Source organism: Caenorhabditis briggsae (genome assembly GCF_000004555.2).
Source record: "Caenorhabditis briggsae complete genome, chrII, whole genome shotgun sequence".
Classification (NCBI taxonomy): Eukaryota; Metazoa; Nematoda; class Chromadorea; order Rhabditida; family Rhabditidae; genus Caenorhabditis; species Caenorhabditis briggsae.
In genome coordinates, this window is record NC_013486.2 from 16422692 (window position 1) to 16441698 (window position 19007).

The window sequence follows — 19007 nt, forward strand, 5'->3', positions numbered from 1 at the left end:
TTATTATTATTTGAATTCTTTATTAGAGGAAGAAATTCAGAAGGATAAGATATGAGAATGTGCAAGTACAAGGGAAAAATCAGAGCAACATAAAACGCCGCCAGAAAGAAAGAAAAAGAAAAAGGTATCGATCCGGATTCTTAAACGATTCTCCGTGACCTGGAACTATAACATCTCCAGACCCAAATATAATCTCTTGGGATAAAATTAGATCTTCATATTCGTCTTCATCTAATGGCAAGAAATCTTCAAACTTCTGAAGATCCTGAGAATCTTCTATCAGGTCTCCGGAGTAAACAACAAGTCGATTTTTCTCTTGAACGATAGCGATGGTATCGGAAGCGGTGTGGCCGGAGAGATTCAAAATCTGAATAAAATTATATGAATTGAAAATGAAGAATTTCAAGTGTTACCTCACACTTTTCTGATACCCTATACGGCCATCCTGGAATCACACTGTATTCTGCTCTCTCGTTTCCCCTCTTTCCAATATCCCAATCCATGATCACCGTGGCTTCCGGAAACAGCCCTAGGTTAGCACAATGATCCAAGTGACCATGTGTGACTAGAACATGTGTCACTTGGCACGGTGCCACCTGGTGCTCTTTTAGTTTTCCAACAATTTCAGACCCATTCCATGGATCACCAGCGTCTACTAGAATAGTAGATGTCCCATCTTGAATGAGCCCGACTGCGCCAGTGGGGCCTAGTGGGTCATCATTCGGGCGGCCTTGGATGATGACGTGGCAAGCGGTTGTCATAAGACTGTTATCAGTGACTGCGTTTCAATTAATAGAGAAGGAAAACAAAGATATGAGAAGCTAAAAACATCTGCGACACCCATTACATTCGTTCAAAAATAAAGAAAAACGTTTATTGTTTAATTACTATCCGATGCATATGTTTTCATCAGACATCATGACCATTTGTAGCAGGTTCTTATGAATTAGTTCATAGGGATTAGAGCTATTCTTGCTTTGCTTGGCGTAGGTGGACAGGTAGAGACGTTGTATCTGAAAATAATGTGGGCGTAGGAGCCTTTGCTAACTGGCAGACTTACACGACACAAAATATTCCATTGTGTCAGCAGATACTTCCGTTGCACTTGCACATAAAGCGGGCTCATTCGATACTGCAACGCCATCAGAATCTTCTCGTCCCAGTTCATTAGCTTCGTCTCCGTAAGATTCTCTTCTATGACACGCATCAGTTTGTGCATTCGATATTTCTGTGCCAGCTGGATAAGATTGTGAAAACTATGTCGAAACACCACAATATCGTCATACTTCGCGGTTGCTTCCATCAAAATTTCGATCATTCGATTTTCCATAGTTTCTATTGTGGTACTTATCAACTGGACGTCCTCCACTGCTTGCCACTTCTTGAACAAGTCACCACCAACTTGACCCATCTTGGCAAGATCCACATAAAATATGAGGCCATCTTTGACTTGGTCTTCGAAGTTTTGGACGATGAATTGACGAGATCCTGACGGTTTAGAGAGGTCCAGCTCGCAAAGAAGTTTTCTAATTCTAGCAGCGATGATCAGTCTCCCAGTTTTCTCCTTGATTCTCATGTGTCCAAAGAAGCTGTCATTTTTAATAAGCACGGACATCAACTGAAATTTCAATCATATGAAAAAAAAACTCTTCTGAATACCTCTCGTCTCTTTGTTCCACATCGAAAAACAATATCTGCCACGAACGGACGATCTTGGAATTCTTTCGGCCGAAAGTAGACATGAATCATCCATCCACATTGTTTTCCTGTTGCCTCATCTTCGAGAAAATCTTTCTGAAGAATCTGTGAGAATTTTTTCATCGCAAAAAAGATATACCTGCACAACACAATCGCCGCCGATAAACTCCGTGGTGAATTCAAAGTCTGGAGATTCTAGCTGGCTGGAGAGCACCGGGATCCATTTGTCCATAGCCTGAATATATGGAATTTTCAGCAAGGAATTCGATTTTTAACATTAAAAAACTTGAAAGTCAATGGAAAACTTTCGAATTCGTCGTAAAAAGAGCAAGCTTCGTTTTTGAAAATATGCAAAACGCGCCAAGGCACCAAGAAGACGCAAACCGGATAGAAGGCGCAACACTCGTGTTTCGTGCAGATTTTCAGAAGGCTTCCGTGTGAAAACCGAAGAAGTTGTTGAAGAATTCGTCTTTTTTGATTTTCGAAGAAAATTTGAACTCTTTGAAGCATGAGTAGGAATTCGATTTCTCAGTAGGAATTCGATATCAGTAAGAATTCGATTTATTTTTTAGGTTTTCCTTGTCTTGGATTTCTTTGTTTTTATGTTTCATCCTTTCAAAACAATATCATTAATAACCCCATTACACTTCATCATTTTCCATATCAGAAGTTAACTGTCTCTTTCAAAACCTCATTTTTCACACAATAATCACACCTCTTCTTATCTCTGTTTCTTTCACAAAGAACGCTCAAAAAGCGCTCAAAATACACACTTCGATGTCTTTCTCTCTTCATGTTTCGTTGCTTTGTTCGAATCTCCACGTTACAAAATAACTGACTGTGGATCGAGTTTCCACGAATATGGATGGTGTTCGTTATTGTACAATGCTTCAAATCTTTTTCTAGATGTCTGGGTCTCCAAGATCCCTGTTCATTGATAATGTCTCATTCCGCTTGTGTTTTTGTTTTGGAGGACAGCTAAATATCTCTTTTTCCATCGATTTACTCAAGTTTTCTCTGCTAAATCACAGCTTTTTTCAGAGAGAACATGTCGGGCGAGACGGCGACAGTACCCAACGCAGTGAAGTTTGCATTCGGTGGAACTGCTGGGTAACACAAATCGATCTTCTCAATTTCTCAAAAATTTAATTTTATAGAATGGGAGCCACGCTCGTTGTTCAACCCCTGGACTTGGTGAAAAATCGAATGCAACTCTCCGGAACCACCGGTAAAAAGGAGTACCGTTCCAGCATGCACGCATTGACTTCCATCATCAAAAACGAGGGATTTTTTGCAATTTACAACGGTCTATCGGCTGGTCTTCTCCGGCAGGCAACTTACACCACAACTCGCCTGGGAACATATTCGTTCTTGATGGAGAAGTTCACTGAAAAGTAGGTTGTTGATCTAATCTTATTTTAATTGAACCACTAGACTTTCAGAGACAAGCCTCTCTCTTTCGCCATGAAAGCTGGTCTTGGAATGGCCGCCGGAGGAATCGGATCGTTTGTTGGAACACCAGCAGAGCTCGCACTGATCCGAATGACAGGAGATGGAAGATTGCCACAAGAGCAAAGACGTAACTACAAAGGGGTGGTCAACGCTCTCACCCGGATCACCAAGGAGGAAGGAGTCCTAACACTGTGGAGAGGATGCACACCTACCGTTATTCGAGCGATGGTAGTCAATGCCGCTCAGCTTGCTACATATTCACAAGCAAAACAAGCACTTCTGGAATCTGGAAAAGTTCAGGACGGTGTCTTCTGTCACTTCTTGGCTTCTATGATCTCTGGATTAGCTACTACCATTGCTTCGATGCCAGTTGACATCGCCAAGACCAGAATTCAGTCAATGAAGGTTATCGATGGAAAGCCAGAGTACAAGAACGCTTTCGATGTGTGGGGCAAGGTTAGTAACATCGGAATGTAACAGTTATATTAGAACGTATGATACCTTCTAGGTTATCAAAAACGAGGGAGTCTTCGCACTGTGGAAAGGATTCACACCGTACTACATGCGTCTCGGACCACACACCGTGCTCACCTTCATCATTCTCGAACAGATGAACGCAGCCTATTATAAATATGTATTGAAACAAGAAGTCACCAGTGCCTTGTAGATATTTTATTGTCCGTTTTACACCATAAGTTGTGTGTTCTTGTACTTTAATTTAGTCAGTATTTTTTTTGTCCTTCTTCCAACATTGCAGATTAATATTTCAGCTTAATATTACGATTCATATGAATGTTTTATCCTTCTATTCTCGTTCATTATCTTACCAGTTCTCTCTTGTTTTATATCTCGTTTTCAAAGTTTTGATCTCAATTCCTGAGCCTAGAAACTAGACGTTTTAGATGAAATCGGTGCTGCAAAGCACACGAGGTGTCCGTTCCCTCAACTCGACCAACTTCCCAGCTCCATGGCCATTCGTGAAAAAAGGCGCGTTTGGACAGCGCAAAATCGGTCCGATGAACTATGAAAAGTTCAAAGTGCCCGGACAGAATCGCGAGTTTCCAGAACTTTCGCCCAAATTTCAGAAGTTGAATCCAAAAGAGTTGCATAGGTACGGTACCACGATCAGATATTTTTTTGAAAACCACGTGGCAATTTACCTATTTTCTAGGTACACTGGTGTCCAACCTGACGGATATCATGATGAAAAGACTGGAGAATTCGTGCCAGTCAAGGAGATGCGTTCCCAACTTGTCGTCCCGAACCTAGATGGCTTCAAGCTCCGCCCATACGTCTCCTACCGTACTGACGTTCAAATCGAGAAGCGACGAGTGGCATACGAGAAGAAAGTGCTGGAGAAGGGATCGGAACGACTGGCGGACTTGCATACTGTTGAGGATGAGAGGTTTTTTTTCATAGAAAGAACCTTTGACACAATTATTCTGTTTCAGATGGCCACCACCGAGAATGACACCGGAGACACTGTTCGAATTGCAGTACGGTGAGAAGATTCGAATTGCGTATAAAGCTGGACTCTACGGGCCAGTGACGGAAACACCCAAAAAGAATGCTTGATAATTTTATTGTTTTGTAGATGACCTAGTTTTGATTTGTTTTTGTTGATATATAAAAGTTTGAAAACTGAAACAGCTTCTGCTTAATATGCATCAACGTTATTTCATTGACATATCTAAAAATAGGGTAACAGGCTCATGTTCAAATTTGGCTCATCAGCTGACATCTCTCATCGCTAGAATGGCTGCCAAGCGTGGTCTTATCATCATGTCCCCAAAGGGTGCCGAGGAGATGGAGGTGATCATCACCGGAGACGTTTTGGAGCGCGGCGGAATCCACGTGGATTATGCCGGATTGACAGGAGCTGAGCCGGTAAGACGAAGACATTCTAGAATCACGGAAAATTCTATTTTCAGGTCGAGTGCGCTCGCAAAGCACGAATCGTACCTTCCATCGCCTTCGACGATGCCCAAAATAAGGAATATGACATTGTCATTCTGCCAGGTGGACAACCAGGAAGCAACACTCTCGCTGAGGTTTTCATCTCTTTTTCTCACCTAATATCTCTTTTTGACCTATTTTCAGACCCCTAAAGTAGGTGACCTGCTCAAGAAACAAGCGGACGCTGGAAAGTGGATCGGAGCTATTTGTGCAGCTCCGATCGCTTTGTTGAGCCACGGAATCAAGACCGAAGTGCTCACCAGCCACCCGAGTGTCAAGGATCAATTGGTGAAGGGAGGATACACCTATTCGGAAGATCGTGTCGTTGTCAGTGGAAAAGTGATCACTTCTCGTGGTCCTGGAACCGCTTTTGAGTTTGCACTGAAGATTGTGGAGCTTCTAGAGGGAACTGAGAAGGCCAATAGCCTCATTGAACCAATGCTTTTGAAAATTTAACTTTTTTCGATTTTTAACTTTTTTTCATTTGTATAAACTTTGTAATATTTTGCACAGTAAATCTCGATTTTCCAAAATGTTTCGATACACCAAGGAACACATGAAAAGAGAGTCCTCATAAGAGAGACGCAGACACGCCTTTGTTGATGTTTTCAAGAACTATTTACACTGACCACAGCTCAGAGATTATAGTAAACAAATGGAATCCTTCTAGCGAGTTCCATTAGAAAAGAAAATACAGAAAAAATATGTTCAAATCCATTTTCAGTTCTGCTATTCGTTCACCAATGGCGTTCACTTTGAGAAATGTCGAAGCCACTGCGGCTTACTGTAATGGGTTAGTTTTTGAATTTAATAGTGATGCAAGTATGCTCTGTTGATATTTTTTATGAACATTGGAACTTTCTTCTATGTACCGCCCAGTTCTGGTTAACCAAATTCAATGTTCATTTTACTGCAGTCTTAGAAATTCAGTTGTCTAGTTGTGCCTTCTAATTTGTCGTTTTGAAAAAATCTTTCAAAAACCATCCGTTTTCAAAGGTATTAAACCAAAATAATAGTTTTTTTTTCATTTTTAAATGATAAATTGCTTGTAAAATGAACATGTATGTCACTAGCATGACCGGTGGGCCCGGAATCAAGAGCTATAGAAGTTCCACGTGTCATATCTTACCTACCCAGTAAGCAATATGCAACGTTTTTTTTTCAATTTCAAAAATATAGCTCTATTTTTGTTCAATTTACTGTAAAAATTTCCGAAGAATCAGAAAAGAGCTAGACACTTTTGTAGGCATTCGAAGTTGCTTTCCCTTACAGAACTCGCTTAGCATTCTTCCCGTTTATTTAGGTCACTTTGCTTCTTATTTCATTTTCAGAATGTCCAAGTCCGCTCTTATTCTGTTAGCCCCTGAAGGCGCCGAAGAATCCGAAGTCATCATCCCAGGAGACGTTCTGACACGTGGTGATATTCAAGTCGTCTATGCTTCCCTCGAAGGAAAGTGCCCAAAAACTGGAATGATGAAGCCAGTTAAATGCGCAAAAGGTGCAGAAATCATGCCATCTGCAGCTTTCGATGACGTCAAGGATAAGAAGTACGACATCGTTATTATTCCAGGAGGACCTGGAAGTTCCAAGTTGGCAGAGGTATGGTGGTTTTGAAAATATGAATGTTTAGAGTCTACTTTCTAGAACTCCTGTGTTGGATCCCTGTTGAAGGATCAATTCAAAAGTGGTGGTTTGATCGGAGCGATTTGCGCTGGACCAACTGTTCTATTGAGTCATGGAATCATGGTTGATGAGGTCACTGGACACTATACTGTCAAAGATAAACTTGTGGACGGAGGTAGGTGTTTCTGAAGATCCATAGGCATAATATATTTGGGAAATTGGAGCTAACTAAATGTCCCAATTCTAGTCATTTCTCTTCGAGACCCTATATTTTCTAGGTTACAAGTTCTCGGAGGATCGAGTTGTAGTCAGCGGAAAAGTGATTACGTCTCAAGGTCCCGGAACGGCATTTGAGTTTGCTTTGAAGATCGTGGAGATAATGCAAGGCGCTGAGAAGGCCGAGAGTCTCAAGAAACCACTTTGTTTCAAAAACTAGAAAGAGGATGATAATCGCATATGTATATATCATACATTATATTGTTGTTTTTTGTATCAAAAACAGTTTGTAAATAAATACATTTGAATTAGTGTGAAGTTCTTTTTTACAACAGAAAATGGATTCTGAAGGCGGATCGTCTTCCACAGATTCGCGATGCCACGAACTCTACTGAAAAGGAAATCTGAAATTTTCTGGTTATATCAGAAGATACTTAATCCTTGTTTTTAGAGATTCGTTTTAAAAAAATATCTTCTAAAAAGGTGAAAATCACTCTCCTTCTTGTTCCTTCCTAATACAACAAGTGTACAGTATTCCAGGCAACATATCTCTTCTCCTTGTAATCAAAAGTGCAGTGATGCGATAACCATCCCTCTTTCGCTCATCTTCCAAGAATCCTTCTCCTCCGCCAAATTTCCTGAGATCTGGAAGCACTCGGTTGTTAGCCCAATATTCAAGAAGGGATCCAAATATGACGCTAATAACTACAGACCCATAACGCTCACTCATGCACTTTCCAGACTCTTCGAAAGATTAGTCCTCGAAGAGCTAAAGCGTGTTATCGGTCCGAGTATTTCTCCGAATCAGTACGGATTCGTCAGTAAGCGATCCTGTGTTCTAGCCGTCCTTGAGTCCACTTCCAAAATACAGAAAACGTTAGCAAATAAGCAACAATTCGTAGATGTTATTTACTTTGATTTTCGCAAGGCATTCGACACTGTCCCACACAATCTCTTGCTGCTGAAAATGAGGCGCATAGGTATTGATGAACGATGCTGCGTTTGGTTCGAGTCCTTTCTCAGCAACCGCTCATCCAACGTCAAGGTTAATGGCCTAATGTCAACCAGCGAGATTGTTGTCAAATCCGGAGTCCCCCAAGGAAGTGTCACTGGCCCCTTTTTGTTTCTGATCTACATTAACGACTTACTCGGCCTCTTTCCTCCCAATGTTCATGTCACGGCGTTCGCCGACGACCTAAAAATAACCGGTTCCGACCCATTGGATATGCAGAGAAGTATCGAAATCGTCGAGCACTGGTGTGACATCTGGAGACTCAAACTAGCCGAAAATAAGACGGCCGTTATGCATTATGGTAAACGCAATCCTAAGACAGTCTACCTTATCAAGGGATCCCCCATTACTCCGCATCGCTCATTCAAGGACCTAGGTATACTAGTTGATGATCAACTTCAATTCGACAAACACATCAATCTTATTGCCTACTCTGCTAAACTCAAGTCCCGCCAAATACTGAAAACGTTCCAATCGAAAAACCCTTGTTTATATTTCCGTCTCTTCGACACCTACATTAGACCGGTCCTCGAATACGGTTGTGAACTTTTCGATCCATCCAATGCCACACTTGCCAATAAACTAGAATCTCCTCTTCGTTGTTTCACCAGAAAAGTCTTCCAGAGATGTAATATGCCCTTCAATTCATACACCGATCGCCTATCCCAGTTCTCTATGCTAACCACCCTTCATCGCCGCACCCTTCTAGTTCTTCGTACCTATCACAAAATTGTTATAAACTCATACCATTTTCCCTCTATGTCGTCCTACATTCTTCCCAGCCATTCTAACAGAGCCCCGTATTTGTTCAAAATCAACGGTCAATACTTTGACTGCTTCCTTCACAGAAACTTGTCTATGTGGAACCGTGTATGTAAGGTGATAAATTCTAAGCTCGGTGGCGTTTGCTAAGCGAGTAGGAGCGATTCCTTATGATATTCTGATCCCTCCCACTTGACCTACAGGACTCTAGTCGGTCCGTCTGGTCATTTTACTTCTTTTATTTGTACAGTTCCCATTTCTTGCCAAATTATCTATCTATTTCCCCCATGCATTTCAAATAAATATATTATTATTATTATTAGAAGACATAATAGAGAAAATATGTCAACTACAAAAATGAAGCTCTAGTTTTGTTTGATTCCTCCTGATATTTTCAGACAAAAATAATAAATGCTAGTTGCTTTTGTAGCTCATCTAATTTCAAATATTCGAGAATCGGATTATGAAGCTTCAGAACTTTGTATAACGTCTGCGAGAAAACGGCTTAAGAAATCATATTTTTCAAAAGTTATCTGTAATTTTGAATAGTTGACAAGCATTTTAACACAGAAAATTGGATATTCAGACTATTTCCTGATCCACCCATAGCTTTGGAAGTCGTCGTTCTTAGATCGTTCATAACTTGGCTCATCGTACACCCTGAGAGCTGAAATTTGTCTCAAACATAATCATTTTCAGCCTTTCATCTATTTCCATCGAAAAAACCAAGAAAATATCTAAACACTTCAAAATCGTGTTTTCTTCTAAAAACGCATTTCCTCTGTTTGCCTTTCGCAAGTTTGAAGAGAAAAAGTGGGCGGAGTCTCCTACACGCAAAATATAGTGGCCGGCGCGAACCCGGGAAGTGTCGGCTGCTTGAGATGGAACGCGCGCTTGACTCTATCTGTTACGTTTTTAAACTTTTTTGAAACGGAAAATCGAGGGAAATCGCTGAAAATTGTTAGACTGGCACTTTGAAATACGGAGAATTCGAAAATCTACTTTTCTTTTCAGAATAGAATATGTTGGAAAAGTATGGAAGCTTGGTATAAAAGTAGTCAATTCGAAAAATGGTCTTAATTTTTCTCTTTTTTTTACTGAAAATCCGTTAAAGCATTTTTCCTTTTTTAAAAATTTTTTTCTGTCCAAAATAGCTCAAATCAGGTAAATCACTATTTTGAAAAATCAGATTTTATTTGTATTAAAAAAATAGAATTTCTGGAAGACAGAGCAAGTATATTTGCCCTCTATTGGAGTATCTCCCTTCTGTACACTCCTCTATTCTTGAGTAAATTTTCATGAAAACATCAGATCAGAGTGCTTTTATCGCCTCTATTATATTCTCTGGAAAAACACAAAAGTATATTTTTTTACTAAAAAAATCGACGATTTAAAAACATTTTAAATCTACTTCTTACTAGGGAAACTTTTCTGTGTGTGTGTCTGTGTGTCCGTCTCGGACATTTACTTGAATAACTCCAAAGGGCATGGGACAGTTATAATGGTGTGTGGTATGTAGCCATACACTACCGTGGAAATCGCGGCGTAGCCGCGAATTTTCACTGGTAATTACCTACTTGAAAAATCTTAGTTTTTTTCAGTGGGTAATTTTTCAGTTTCATAAATGGGCTCTGCAACTTTCAAGTTTTTTTCTGAAAATATCCAAAATCGGTCCATTTTTTGAGTTTCATCAATTCTTGAGGTTAATGTTCAATCCCTCAATAGGAAGCATCTCCTACTTCTTCTTCTTGTCCTTTTCATTCCGTTGTTTTAGGCGCCGCCCCCTTATCCATGCAAGTACTCGTCCAGCGCCAAGGAACAAACGACGCCGATGTCTACATCTCTCTCCGATCCGCACGCTATCTCAACGCGCATCCGTATCCTCTAGGACACCGGTGCCGTGGCGGCTATAAAAGAAAAGACGGGTGCCTTACGCAGTTCGTATCCGATTTTCAGTCCAGTGTCCGAAGCAAGCAGGAGGAGTGTCCCATATAAACCGCATTCTTATCTAGTCACCCATTTTAAAAGCATGTTCTTGATTTGATCCTTCCCGTTAGTCTTCTTCGTCCTTACACCGAATCCTTCTTGCAGGCAGTAACAACCTAAAATGATGATGGAGACTTCGGAGCACAAAGAGCTCCGACGCGTGGCTTTCTTGGCCATCGTTGTCTCGACTGTAGCTGTTATTGCGGCTATTGTCATTCTTCCAATGCTCTACTCATATGTTGCTGGATTCCAGAGTCATTTGATCATTGAAGCCGATTTCTGTAAGGTTAGTTAATATTACCCTATTTGTTTCAATTCCTAATTATCATATTCTTCTAGACTCGCTCTCGTGACATGTGGGCTCAAATCCATGACATTGATGGACCACACTTGTTCCACAGACAGAAGCGTCAGTACTCTTCACCAAACCCACCAGCTGCCGGTGGATACGGAGCCCCAGTCACCAACTCCGAGCCGGCTCCAACCTGCTGCTCTTGCCAACAGGGACCAGCCGGACCACCAGGACCACCTGGAGATGACGGAAACGCTGGACAAGACGGAGTTCGTGGAAACGACGGAACCGACGGAAAGGAGGGAAGCCTCTTGGAGAGCGCCATTGTCAACGAGCCATGCATCATCTGCCCACCAGGACCACCAGGACCACAGGGAATGGCTGGAGCCAAGGGACCACAAGGACCAAAGGGAGGAAATGGAGAGAATGGACCAGACGGAAAGGCCGGTGCCAATGGAATGCAAGGACCACCAGGAATGATGGGACCACCAGGACGTCAAGGAGTCAGTGGACCAAAGGGAGCTCCAGGACGTATCAACCAAATCAACGGACCACAAGGACCAGCTGGACACAAGGGAGTCCGTGGACCACCAGGAGCCCGTGGAGAGGCTGGACTTGATGGAAGCAACTCGGAGGGACCACAAGGACCACAAGGAGACGCTGGAAGACCAGGACCAGTTGGAGAGCAAGGACCACAAGGTCCAGAGGTAAATCAAAATGATAAGAGTGACAGATGTTTAATTTTGTTTCATTTTAGGGACCACAAGGACCACCAGGAGAGCCAGGAGGTTGCGAGCACTGCCCAATTCCAAGAACCCCACCAGGATATTAAACCTTGCCTTTCTTCTATTTTTCTCGATTTTTTTGAAATCATCCGCCCATCTATGGGTGTTTCCAATAAAATGAATTCACAACTGCTCATTATTTGAAACTGACACAAAACCATAACTGTTCTTCAAAAGTCCGCCAAAAACGGCTTTTGTGTCAACCAGTAGGCAGGCGCATCATGCGTTCACTTGCGCACAACGCGTGTCAAAAAAGCGCTAATCTCAAATTCTTTTTTTTTCATTGAATTCCGTACTAACATCTACTAGCAAATGGTCAAATTACGCGATGAACAGAAAGCTGAGCTTATCAAGCAAGAAAAAAAGCGTCGTCGGCTTGCTCGTCTACGTCAGGTATTTGTATTTTTTGTGAATAAAATTTGAAATAAAATTTATTAATTTCTCTAGGTCCGGCAACAAACTTCAATAAATGCGAAAATCATCAGAGAGGTGGTCAGTCAGAAGAGAGCAGAAGTCATAGAGGATATCAAGTTAGAATACTTCCCCTTGATCAGTTTTTAATAAAATGTTTACAGAGCTTCGCTGGAGGAGCAAGTCATTGATATGGTAGTCGAGAATGGCGACGTGGAGATTCGAACACCGAGAAATTCGAACCGGAGAACATCAACACCAGACTCAATGGTTTTTAGTCAAACTAATTCCGATAACCAAATAAAAACAATTTTCAGAAGTTCTCCCGCCGACGACAAATGACCGAAAAAGATTTGGCTCTTGCACAGAAACGAAACGCAGATGCAATGCGACGTCTTCAGAATTCCAAGAAGCGAAAAGCCCAAGAACAAGAAGAACGGCTGGCGAAACGAAAAGATGCTGCTCAGAAGGCCAATGCAATAATGAGAGGTGCTCAAGTTTTGTGAACCTCGAGCTCCCATTAAAAAATTTACGGGTCATAAATTCTTTTTCAAAAATAATTTGCTTTCAATAAAAAAGAACAACACAGTATTAAAAAAGTTTAAATCAAAAGTTACACTTTTTCAGTAAATGAGTAATTTGAGATCAAATACAGAAAATGACTGTTAGAAAAAAAAAGAAAAAGGATAAAGGGTATTTACACACAGAATTGAATTCCTACAGAGAGAAAAAAAAATTTAAAAATGCAACAAAAAATATCAATTCTCACAAGTGTACCGATTCCGACCTCCATAGTTGATACGTCTCGGTGGTCTTTCACAAACGTCGAATGTCAGTTTCAGGCAAGAGATCTCGTTCTCATAGAGAAGCCAAGGGAGGTAGTCATCTCTGAAATTGCAGTTTGAATTTTCGAAAAATTTTTAATCGGTCATGAGCAGATACCACGTGGATCCGCTTAAATCCGTAGGGATCTTGAATCTGCACTTTTCGATCAGGAAAAAACACGTGGCGGTTGCCAAATCTGCCGGAAAAGAAAAACACTCACTTGTGCCATAAATTCTTCCTATACTCGATATACCATTGACTGAATTTGTCAAACTGCCCATTATTGACATCCCAAGTCCTTCTACGCTCTTCTAGTTCCTTTGCCACTGTCTCCTCGATCTGCTCTTCTTTCAGCTGTCGTTTCCGAAGAATCGCGCCAGTCGCATTGAATGCCAATCGGATTTTTGCAATGACGGATCCCTGAAATTTTGATTTTCAGTATTAGGCCTATCTCGAGTAAACTAACGTATCCAACTTGCTGTAAACTTCCAAGAGCACTCTTATAGTCTCCTCGGTCCCCTTGCAAAAAGTCCATTTCACAGTCACCATCAGCGTCGAACGCCGACCAATCATTGAAGCAGAACTCTTTTCTAAAAGTGTAAAAACCAGGTCGCTGTGGGCAATTTATTCCTTTGAGCTGTCCAGCTAATGTGTTCGATTGCTCAGCTTCTTCTTGCTCCAGATTGGTCAACGATTCGCAAACATCACAGAAGAAGCAATTATTTCCATATCCACCACACCCATTGTTACTGGCGTTTTGGCACTTCATATTCGAGAAATCCTTCACATTCCACCACTGATACTCGGCTTTTGCGAAGAAACTGTTGTCCAGGGCTTCTGGCAAATCTTTGACCTTTACGTTTTTGATTTCCAATGTGAAACATCCAGGGAATCGAACAACGTCTGGCTTAATATGCACTTGGTTTGGGTTTATGTCGAGAACTTTCTTCGCACCGGGTCGGGCTGATAATCGGATGAATTGTGCTGAGAATATAAAATAAAGGACATACTACAACTAGCGTCGGCTCTTCCTGGAACCAGCCAGATGTCTTGATAGTTGCATTTGTGGTTCAACTTTCGGCGAGCGTCCGTGTGGCGGACACCATTTCTGAAATAGTTTACATTAGTAAACGCGAGTTGTAACGGGCTCAAATAGCCGCAATCTTGAAAATTATCGTAAGCACTCTAATAGAAAGCCACTCGACCCTCCAATTTTGAGCTCATTTATCTCGGTTCCCGTGAAAGATATCAAAAACTGATCAACTGACAAACAATTATTGATGTTAAGATGAAAATTTCGTCAGTTGACAACTTTTTGATATCTTTAACAGGAGCAGAGATATATAAGCTCCAAGTTTACGGTTTGGGTGGCGACAACTATCGTAACCTTAAAATATGTTTATTTTCCGGATTTTTTTCCTATTTTCGTGTGTTTTTAGTCAATTACTTCCAGTCAAAAATTGCATTTCTTAACTTTTTTGAGTAAAAATAACAAAAAGCAGTGATATTCGAGAAAATAAACCCGGAAAATAAAATTAAATTCTGGTTACTGCAATTGTCGTTGTCATACCTTTGGCCACCGGCGTTTCTCTTCTTTGTTTTTTTTGATTTCATTTTTCTCGGCTCCTGTAACAAATATCAAAAAGTGCTCAGCTAACAAGTTGTTTTTGATAATATATTAAACATTTTGTCAGTTGACCACTTTTTGATATTTTTAACAGGAACCGAGATAAATTGGCTCGAAGTGCGGGTGTTTTCTATTGGAGTGTTAACAGTATCATTCATGAGCAAAACACCGAAATAGATTGTTGGATTTTTCTGTCATCTCTTGTAGTTTCTGCTTTTTTAGCTCACCTATATTTAGCTCTACACACTGGGTCCAAAATATCACAATCCAACTCGCAAAAGACTGCACTGAAGAAGAGGCAAATGAAAGACAAGAAGACCGATATGTTACATGGGCATTTCAAAGGTCGCATACTGAAAAAAGGGTCCCAAAATTTGTGAATTCTAAAACCTTTCAGGTCACACAGAAAAAAAATTCAACTTCAAATAAAAATGAGTGCGTCACATCGTCACATCTTCCACCTCTACTTCTCTGTTTCTCTCCAACAAGATTTTTTAGACGTCGTCGCCACTCCTCTTCGTGTCTTTTAACGCACTTAACCTGTTGGCAGAAGAGAGAGAAGGAGACCTTGGAGGTCATCATCTTTTTTTGTTATACCTGCCATGGAAGTGGAATTAGGAAAAGAAGAAGATGGCGATTGCAAAATTAAATGAGGTCAACGGGAAGGCCATTTGGGGGCAGAAAGGAAGTTATTTTCTACCTGTGAAGGTTCCAGAGCTCAAGTTCAAAAGAATCGAATCGAAAAAAACTTGAATTCGAAGATAAAGGGATAGGAAGAGATAAGAAGGGAAAATTGATCGAATATCGTCGCGTTTCCAAACAGAGGACAAGAGGAACCAGACTGGATCTCTCTATTTCTATGTGAGGGAAAATGAAGGAGTGACAGTTCGATTCGATTCGACGAAGCGAAACGAAAACGATTATCTTGAAGGGGAGAAAAGAGAGAAAGAATGGAAGAGAGATGGCGTTGGTGAAAATATTCGGGAACGCAATAATATTTTTCTCGCTCTCCCAGGTGTCTTTTAAATCGACCTAACTTTGTACAACAATAGGATAAGCCTGGAAGGCGCCGGCGCCTGAAACTTTATGAAAGGAAAAAACAAGAAATCACGATGGTACACAGGAGAACATGAAGACGGTACTTGTTTCGGTTAGTACGCGAGAGGGATAAAACTTACCTGAAGAGGAAAAAACACGGTGAAGGGAAGAACAAAAAAAGAGAGGGATTTAATAAATTATTAAGCCTTTAATTTATTAATCTTGTTCCATGGTTCGATCGATTTTTGATTGATGCTTGTGCTTTTGGTTGAAAGATTCGATGAACTGAGCTGATGATTGTCCTTTGGATTCTTGTTGGTACCTTAAGAAACCATGTTTTAGTCTTAACAGGAATAGCAAGGACTTACTTTTCTGGGATCGAAACATTCAGAATTTCCGGCAACATCCATGGTTTCAGCCATCCGACCAGCGGCGATTGTCCTGGTTCGTAGACAACCGACTTGTGATAAAAGAGGAGACCGTCGAGCCGCAAGTCGTTCTCCTTTGCCAACAACTGTGCCATATCTTCTCTGGAGCACTTGCAGCGTGGCGCAAGAACAAAAATGTTCCGGAAACCAGCGGTTGACATTTTCAGCTCAGGCGTCTCATCGAGCTTTGATTGTAGCATAAACTGACGGAAATCGTAGGGATTCTCGGCGTACTCATGAGCGTTCCATGACAGAAGATCCAGTACATAATATACATGATTTGAGTAGATACAGTCGAGAATCGTCCAGGATTGATCTGCTATTAAATTGATTAACATTCAGTGTATGATTTAAAATTCTTACGTTTCGAACGACTATTTCCACCGGGAAGGCGCGACTGGAACTGTCCGACTTGGCGACCGGCCTTATTGTAAGCAGTTGTGAACCCTCTGGAAGCAACAACAAGGCATCGTTTACCGATTGGCGCCATTACCATCGTCCATTCTTCAGATAACGTTTCAGGAATATCCACAAGCCATTCACTGAGCATCAGCTTATCAGCGTATCTATAAAAAGGTGAAAATTGCTAATCCATTACTATTTGGCAATTATTTATACCTTCCGAATTTATTATATTTCCCAACGTGATGCGACTCATGCGCTTCTGTTGTTGCTTCTTCATCGTCTTCTTCATCAGAAGTGACATCGTCAAATGCTAAATTCCTTAGCTTCATCATTTTGTCGAATAGTCCATTCTTTTGTCTCTCAAGTTTCTCTTGTCGTCGTTTTGCTTGTTGCTCGGCGGCTTTTGACAAATTTTTGAATTGAGAATATCGAGGGTGTTCGCCTGCGACATTTAAAGCTGAATATTTCTTTCTGAACGTATTTCTTACCAAGCGCAGCTGGATCGACTTGAAATCCGCCACTCAGTTGGCTTGTCAACGCATCCAAATCGTCCCCCATAATTCTGAAAATTAAATTTGGAAATTTTTTCAGAAATAACAAACAAAGATACACAGAACAAAAAATGAATGAACGAGAAACTTTCGAAAAAAAAGCGAACTTCGAGAATGAGAAAAAATAGGTGTAGATTTACGATAAACCGCGCGCGCGAGCGGGATGGCGGAGCATCGTTACTAGTAGCTGAAAATCTGGAAAGGAAACAAGTCTAGAGAAGAAGAAGACGAACTGGAATTAAGTTTCTCTGAGAATCAATTAGTAGTATTCAGATTCAAAAAAGAAATTCCAAAAAAGAATAATCAACTATTAAAATTTAGCTCTAATTTAGGTTGTCTAATTTAGAGTGTTTTTTCTTTATCTCTTCCTTAACATGTTTGCTGATAATAAGCGTATTGTGAAATGACAAATATGTGCGAAACGAAATGGTGTTTCATAAGTATCAGTTGATTTTTTCTCACTGTCTGAATTTTTTTCGATTTTTTTGAATAAACTCAATTTGCATTCAAATGGAACCTTTTGATTACATTAAATGTGTTTTAGAAAATTTAAGTCTAAGAAAGCGGTAAGCACAGAAAAGTGGAAAAAAATTTATTTCAGAATTTCAGAGAACAAATCAATTATCTAATTCCAAATCTTCGAAAGAGCAACTCTCTTATTCCATTTAGTTTCGAATCAGTCACAATTGACAATGAGTTCATGAGAATTGATGATAGAGAATGGAATATACTGAATGTTTATGAGCAGGTGGAGGTGGAAAATAGAGGAGAACTGAGCACGGACGTAGTGACGATTCCGAACCTTTCAAGTATTCGATTCCGTGCTGAAAATTATAGTTTTATTCAAACTGTTCCTGAAAATCCACCTGAGGTGTTCAAAAAACTTGTCGATGATTATTTAAGGTCTGGAACTAGAATACGGTATCTGGAAATTTACAGTTTTCCACAATGTCTTGAAAATAAGGACGCAGAAACATATAAGCTTTATGTAGACGAGCTGCAGCTAGAGCGTACCGACTATGATGAATTCAAAAAATTCTTACCAATCATCGGAAGCCAAGTTCGGAAGGTTAACGTCAAGTATCGAGAATCTACTAAAGAAATTTTGAAGGAACCATTAGTAAATTTTCATAGTTTATCTCGAGCTATAAAAGTATTTTCCAGATTATTAACTGTCTGGAACTCTCCATAAAATGCGCAATCAATCATCAAGAAAATCTAGAAGATCTTCTTCTAAGTCTCCGTAACATGAAAATTTCGATTGTGTCCTGGAACTTCGATAAGGCAAACATCAAAGACTTGGCAGCAGTGAGTATTAGATATTCCTAAAATTCCTGCATTTTAATTTGTTTAGAAATGGAAAGACATTCAGAAACCGATTGGGAGCATTTTTACAGTTACTATAAAAGATTATGATTATATTCTTGATGTGTTCGATGTTTTGAAACAAGATCTAGAAGCTGTTCCATCAAAAGTAAAAAGTTTTGGGTATGTTCATTCTTATCTACGGTATAACCTGTAATAGAAGCTCCTTTCTTTTACAGGTTTTACGGAATTCTTTCAAATACGATGAATTCTATAAATTTTTTAAAACGTTTTAAGCTGACGAATGGTTTATAACATTGTTTCACACATTTTTTAGACCACCGCTACTTTATATTTATTGCATTTTGCATTTTATGGATTTTCGATTTTTAGTAGTTGACCATTAGTGGTCTTTATTGAGCTTCGAGATAATTTGATCAATGTCTAAAACATATAACTTTCAGAAACACATTCTTCTCTAACTCTATCACAATTTCAATAGAAGAAAAATCGGAAATCCTGGTTTATGGTGGTCCAAGAACCACAGAACATTCTTCGTTGCTATGGTCGCTGAACATGGAAGTCGTGCCACATGGAACGATAATTTACAAATAAATAATGACCCCGTTTTTATA

General features: G+C 40.3%; 11 protein-coding genes across 11 annotated transcripts; 7 read left to right on the forward strand and 4 right to left on the reverse strand.

Moving 5' to 3' along the window:
• Window positions 1–79: 79 nt before the first annotated feature.
• CBG07020 lies at window positions 80–761 on the reverse strand (the record flags this gene model as incomplete). The annotated part of the gene is made up of 2 exons (XM_002632115.1): window positions 80–367; window positions 414–761. 2 exons carry the CDS (start codon window positions 759–761, stop codon window positions 80–82), a joined length of 636 nt encoding a protein of 211 aa, XP_002632161.1.
• Window positions 762–887: 126 nt separating this feature from the next.
• On the reverse strand, window positions 888–2208 carry CBG07019 (the record flags this gene model as incomplete). The annotated part of the gene is made up of 5 exons (XM_002632114.2): window positions 888–1013; window positions 1061–1618; window positions 1660–1794; window positions 1838–1933; window positions 2083–2208. The coding sequence occupies 5 exons, from the start codon at window positions 2206–2208 to the stop codon at window positions 888–890; spliced, it is 1041 nt and encodes a 346-aa protein (XP_002632160.2).
• A 538-nt stretch (window positions 2209–2746) lies between these two features.
• CBG07018 lies at window positions 2747–3817 on the forward strand (the record flags this gene model as incomplete). The annotated part of the gene is made up of 4 exons (XM_002632113.1): window positions 2747–2808; window positions 2856–3092; window positions 3141–3606; window positions 3659–3817. The coding sequence occupies 4 exons, from the start codon at window positions 2747–2749 to the stop codon at window positions 3815–3817; spliced, it is 924 nt and encodes a 307-aa protein (XP_002632159.1).
• Window positions 3818–4052: 235 nt separating this feature from the next.
• On the forward strand, window positions 4053–4725 carry Cbr-mrpl-41 (the record flags this gene model as incomplete). Its single annotated transcript, XM_045243231.1, has 2 exons — window positions 4053–4555; window positions 4602–4725. 2 exons carry the CDS (start codon window positions 4053–4055, stop codon window positions 4723–4725), a joined length of 627 nt encoding a protein of 208 aa, XP_045093414.1.
• Window positions 4726–4905: 180 nt separating this feature from the next.
• On the forward strand, window positions 4906–5562 carry Cbr-djr-1.1 (the record flags this gene model as incomplete). The annotated part of the gene is made up of 3 exons (XM_002632111.1): window positions 4906–5037; window positions 5082–5201; window positions 5251–5562. 3 exons carry the CDS (start codon window positions 4906–4908, stop codon window positions 5560–5562), a joined length of 564 nt encoding a protein of 187 aa, XP_002632157.1.
• Window positions 5563–6438: 876 nt separating this feature from the next.
• On the forward strand, window positions 6439–7165 carry Cbr-djr-1.2 (the record flags this gene model as incomplete). Its single annotated transcript, XM_002632110.1, has 3 exons — window positions 6439–6705; window positions 6751–6904; window positions 7008–7165. 3 exons carry the CDS (start codon window positions 6439–6441, stop codon window positions 7163–7165), a joined length of 579 nt encoding a protein of 192 aa, XP_002632156.1.
• Window positions 7166–10832: 3667 nt separating this feature from the next.
• Cbr-sqt-2 lies at window positions 10833–11829 on the forward strand (the record flags this gene model as incomplete). The annotated part of the gene is made up of 3 exons (XM_002632109.2): window positions 10833–10991; window positions 11045–11704; window positions 11755–11829. The coding sequence occupies 3 exons, from the start codon at window positions 10833–10835 to the stop codon at window positions 11827–11829; spliced, it is 894 nt and encodes a 297-aa protein (XP_002632155.2).
• A 265-nt stretch (window positions 11830–12094) lies between these two features.
• On the forward strand, window positions 12095–12699 carry CBG07013 (the record flags this gene model as incomplete). The annotated part of the gene is made up of 4 exons (XM_002632108.1): window positions 12095–12175; window positions 12230–12312; window positions 12358–12463; window positions 12511–12699. The coding sequence occupies 4 exons, from the start codon at window positions 12095–12097 to the stop codon at window positions 12697–12699; spliced, it is 459 nt and encodes a 152-aa protein (XP_002632154.1).
• Window positions 12700–12951: 252 nt separating this feature from the next.
• On the reverse strand, window positions 12952–14997 carry CBG07012 (the record flags this gene model as incomplete). Its single annotated transcript, XM_002632107.2, has 5 exons — window positions 12952–13081; window positions 13239–13438; window positions 13485–13981; window positions 14029–14126; window positions 14873–14997. The coding sequence occupies 5 exons, from the start codon at window positions 14995–14997 to the stop codon at window positions 12952–12954; spliced, it is 1050 nt and encodes a 349-aa protein (XP_002632153.2).
• A 902-nt stretch (window positions 14998–15899) lies between these two features.
• On the reverse strand, window positions 15900–17074 carry CBG07011 (the record flags this gene model as incomplete). Its single annotated transcript, XM_045243232.1, has 5 exons — window positions 15900–16005; window positions 16052–16427; window positions 16475–16677; window positions 16730–16973; window positions 17005–17074. The coding sequence occupies 5 exons, from the start codon at window positions 17072–17074 to the stop codon at window positions 15900–15902; spliced, it is 999 nt and encodes a 332-aa protein (XP_045093415.1).
• Window positions 17075–17577: 503 nt separating this feature from the next.
• Window positions 17578–18987, forward strand: CBG07010 (the record flags this gene model as incomplete). Its single annotated transcript, XM_002632105.1, has 5 exons — window positions 17578–17633; window positions 17677–18187; window positions 18232–18375; window positions 18422–18555; window positions 18837–18987. 5 exons carry the CDS (start codon window positions 17578–17580, stop codon window positions 18985–18987), a joined length of 996 nt encoding a protein of 331 aa, XP_002632151.1.
• Window positions 18988–19007: the final 20 nt, after the last annotated feature.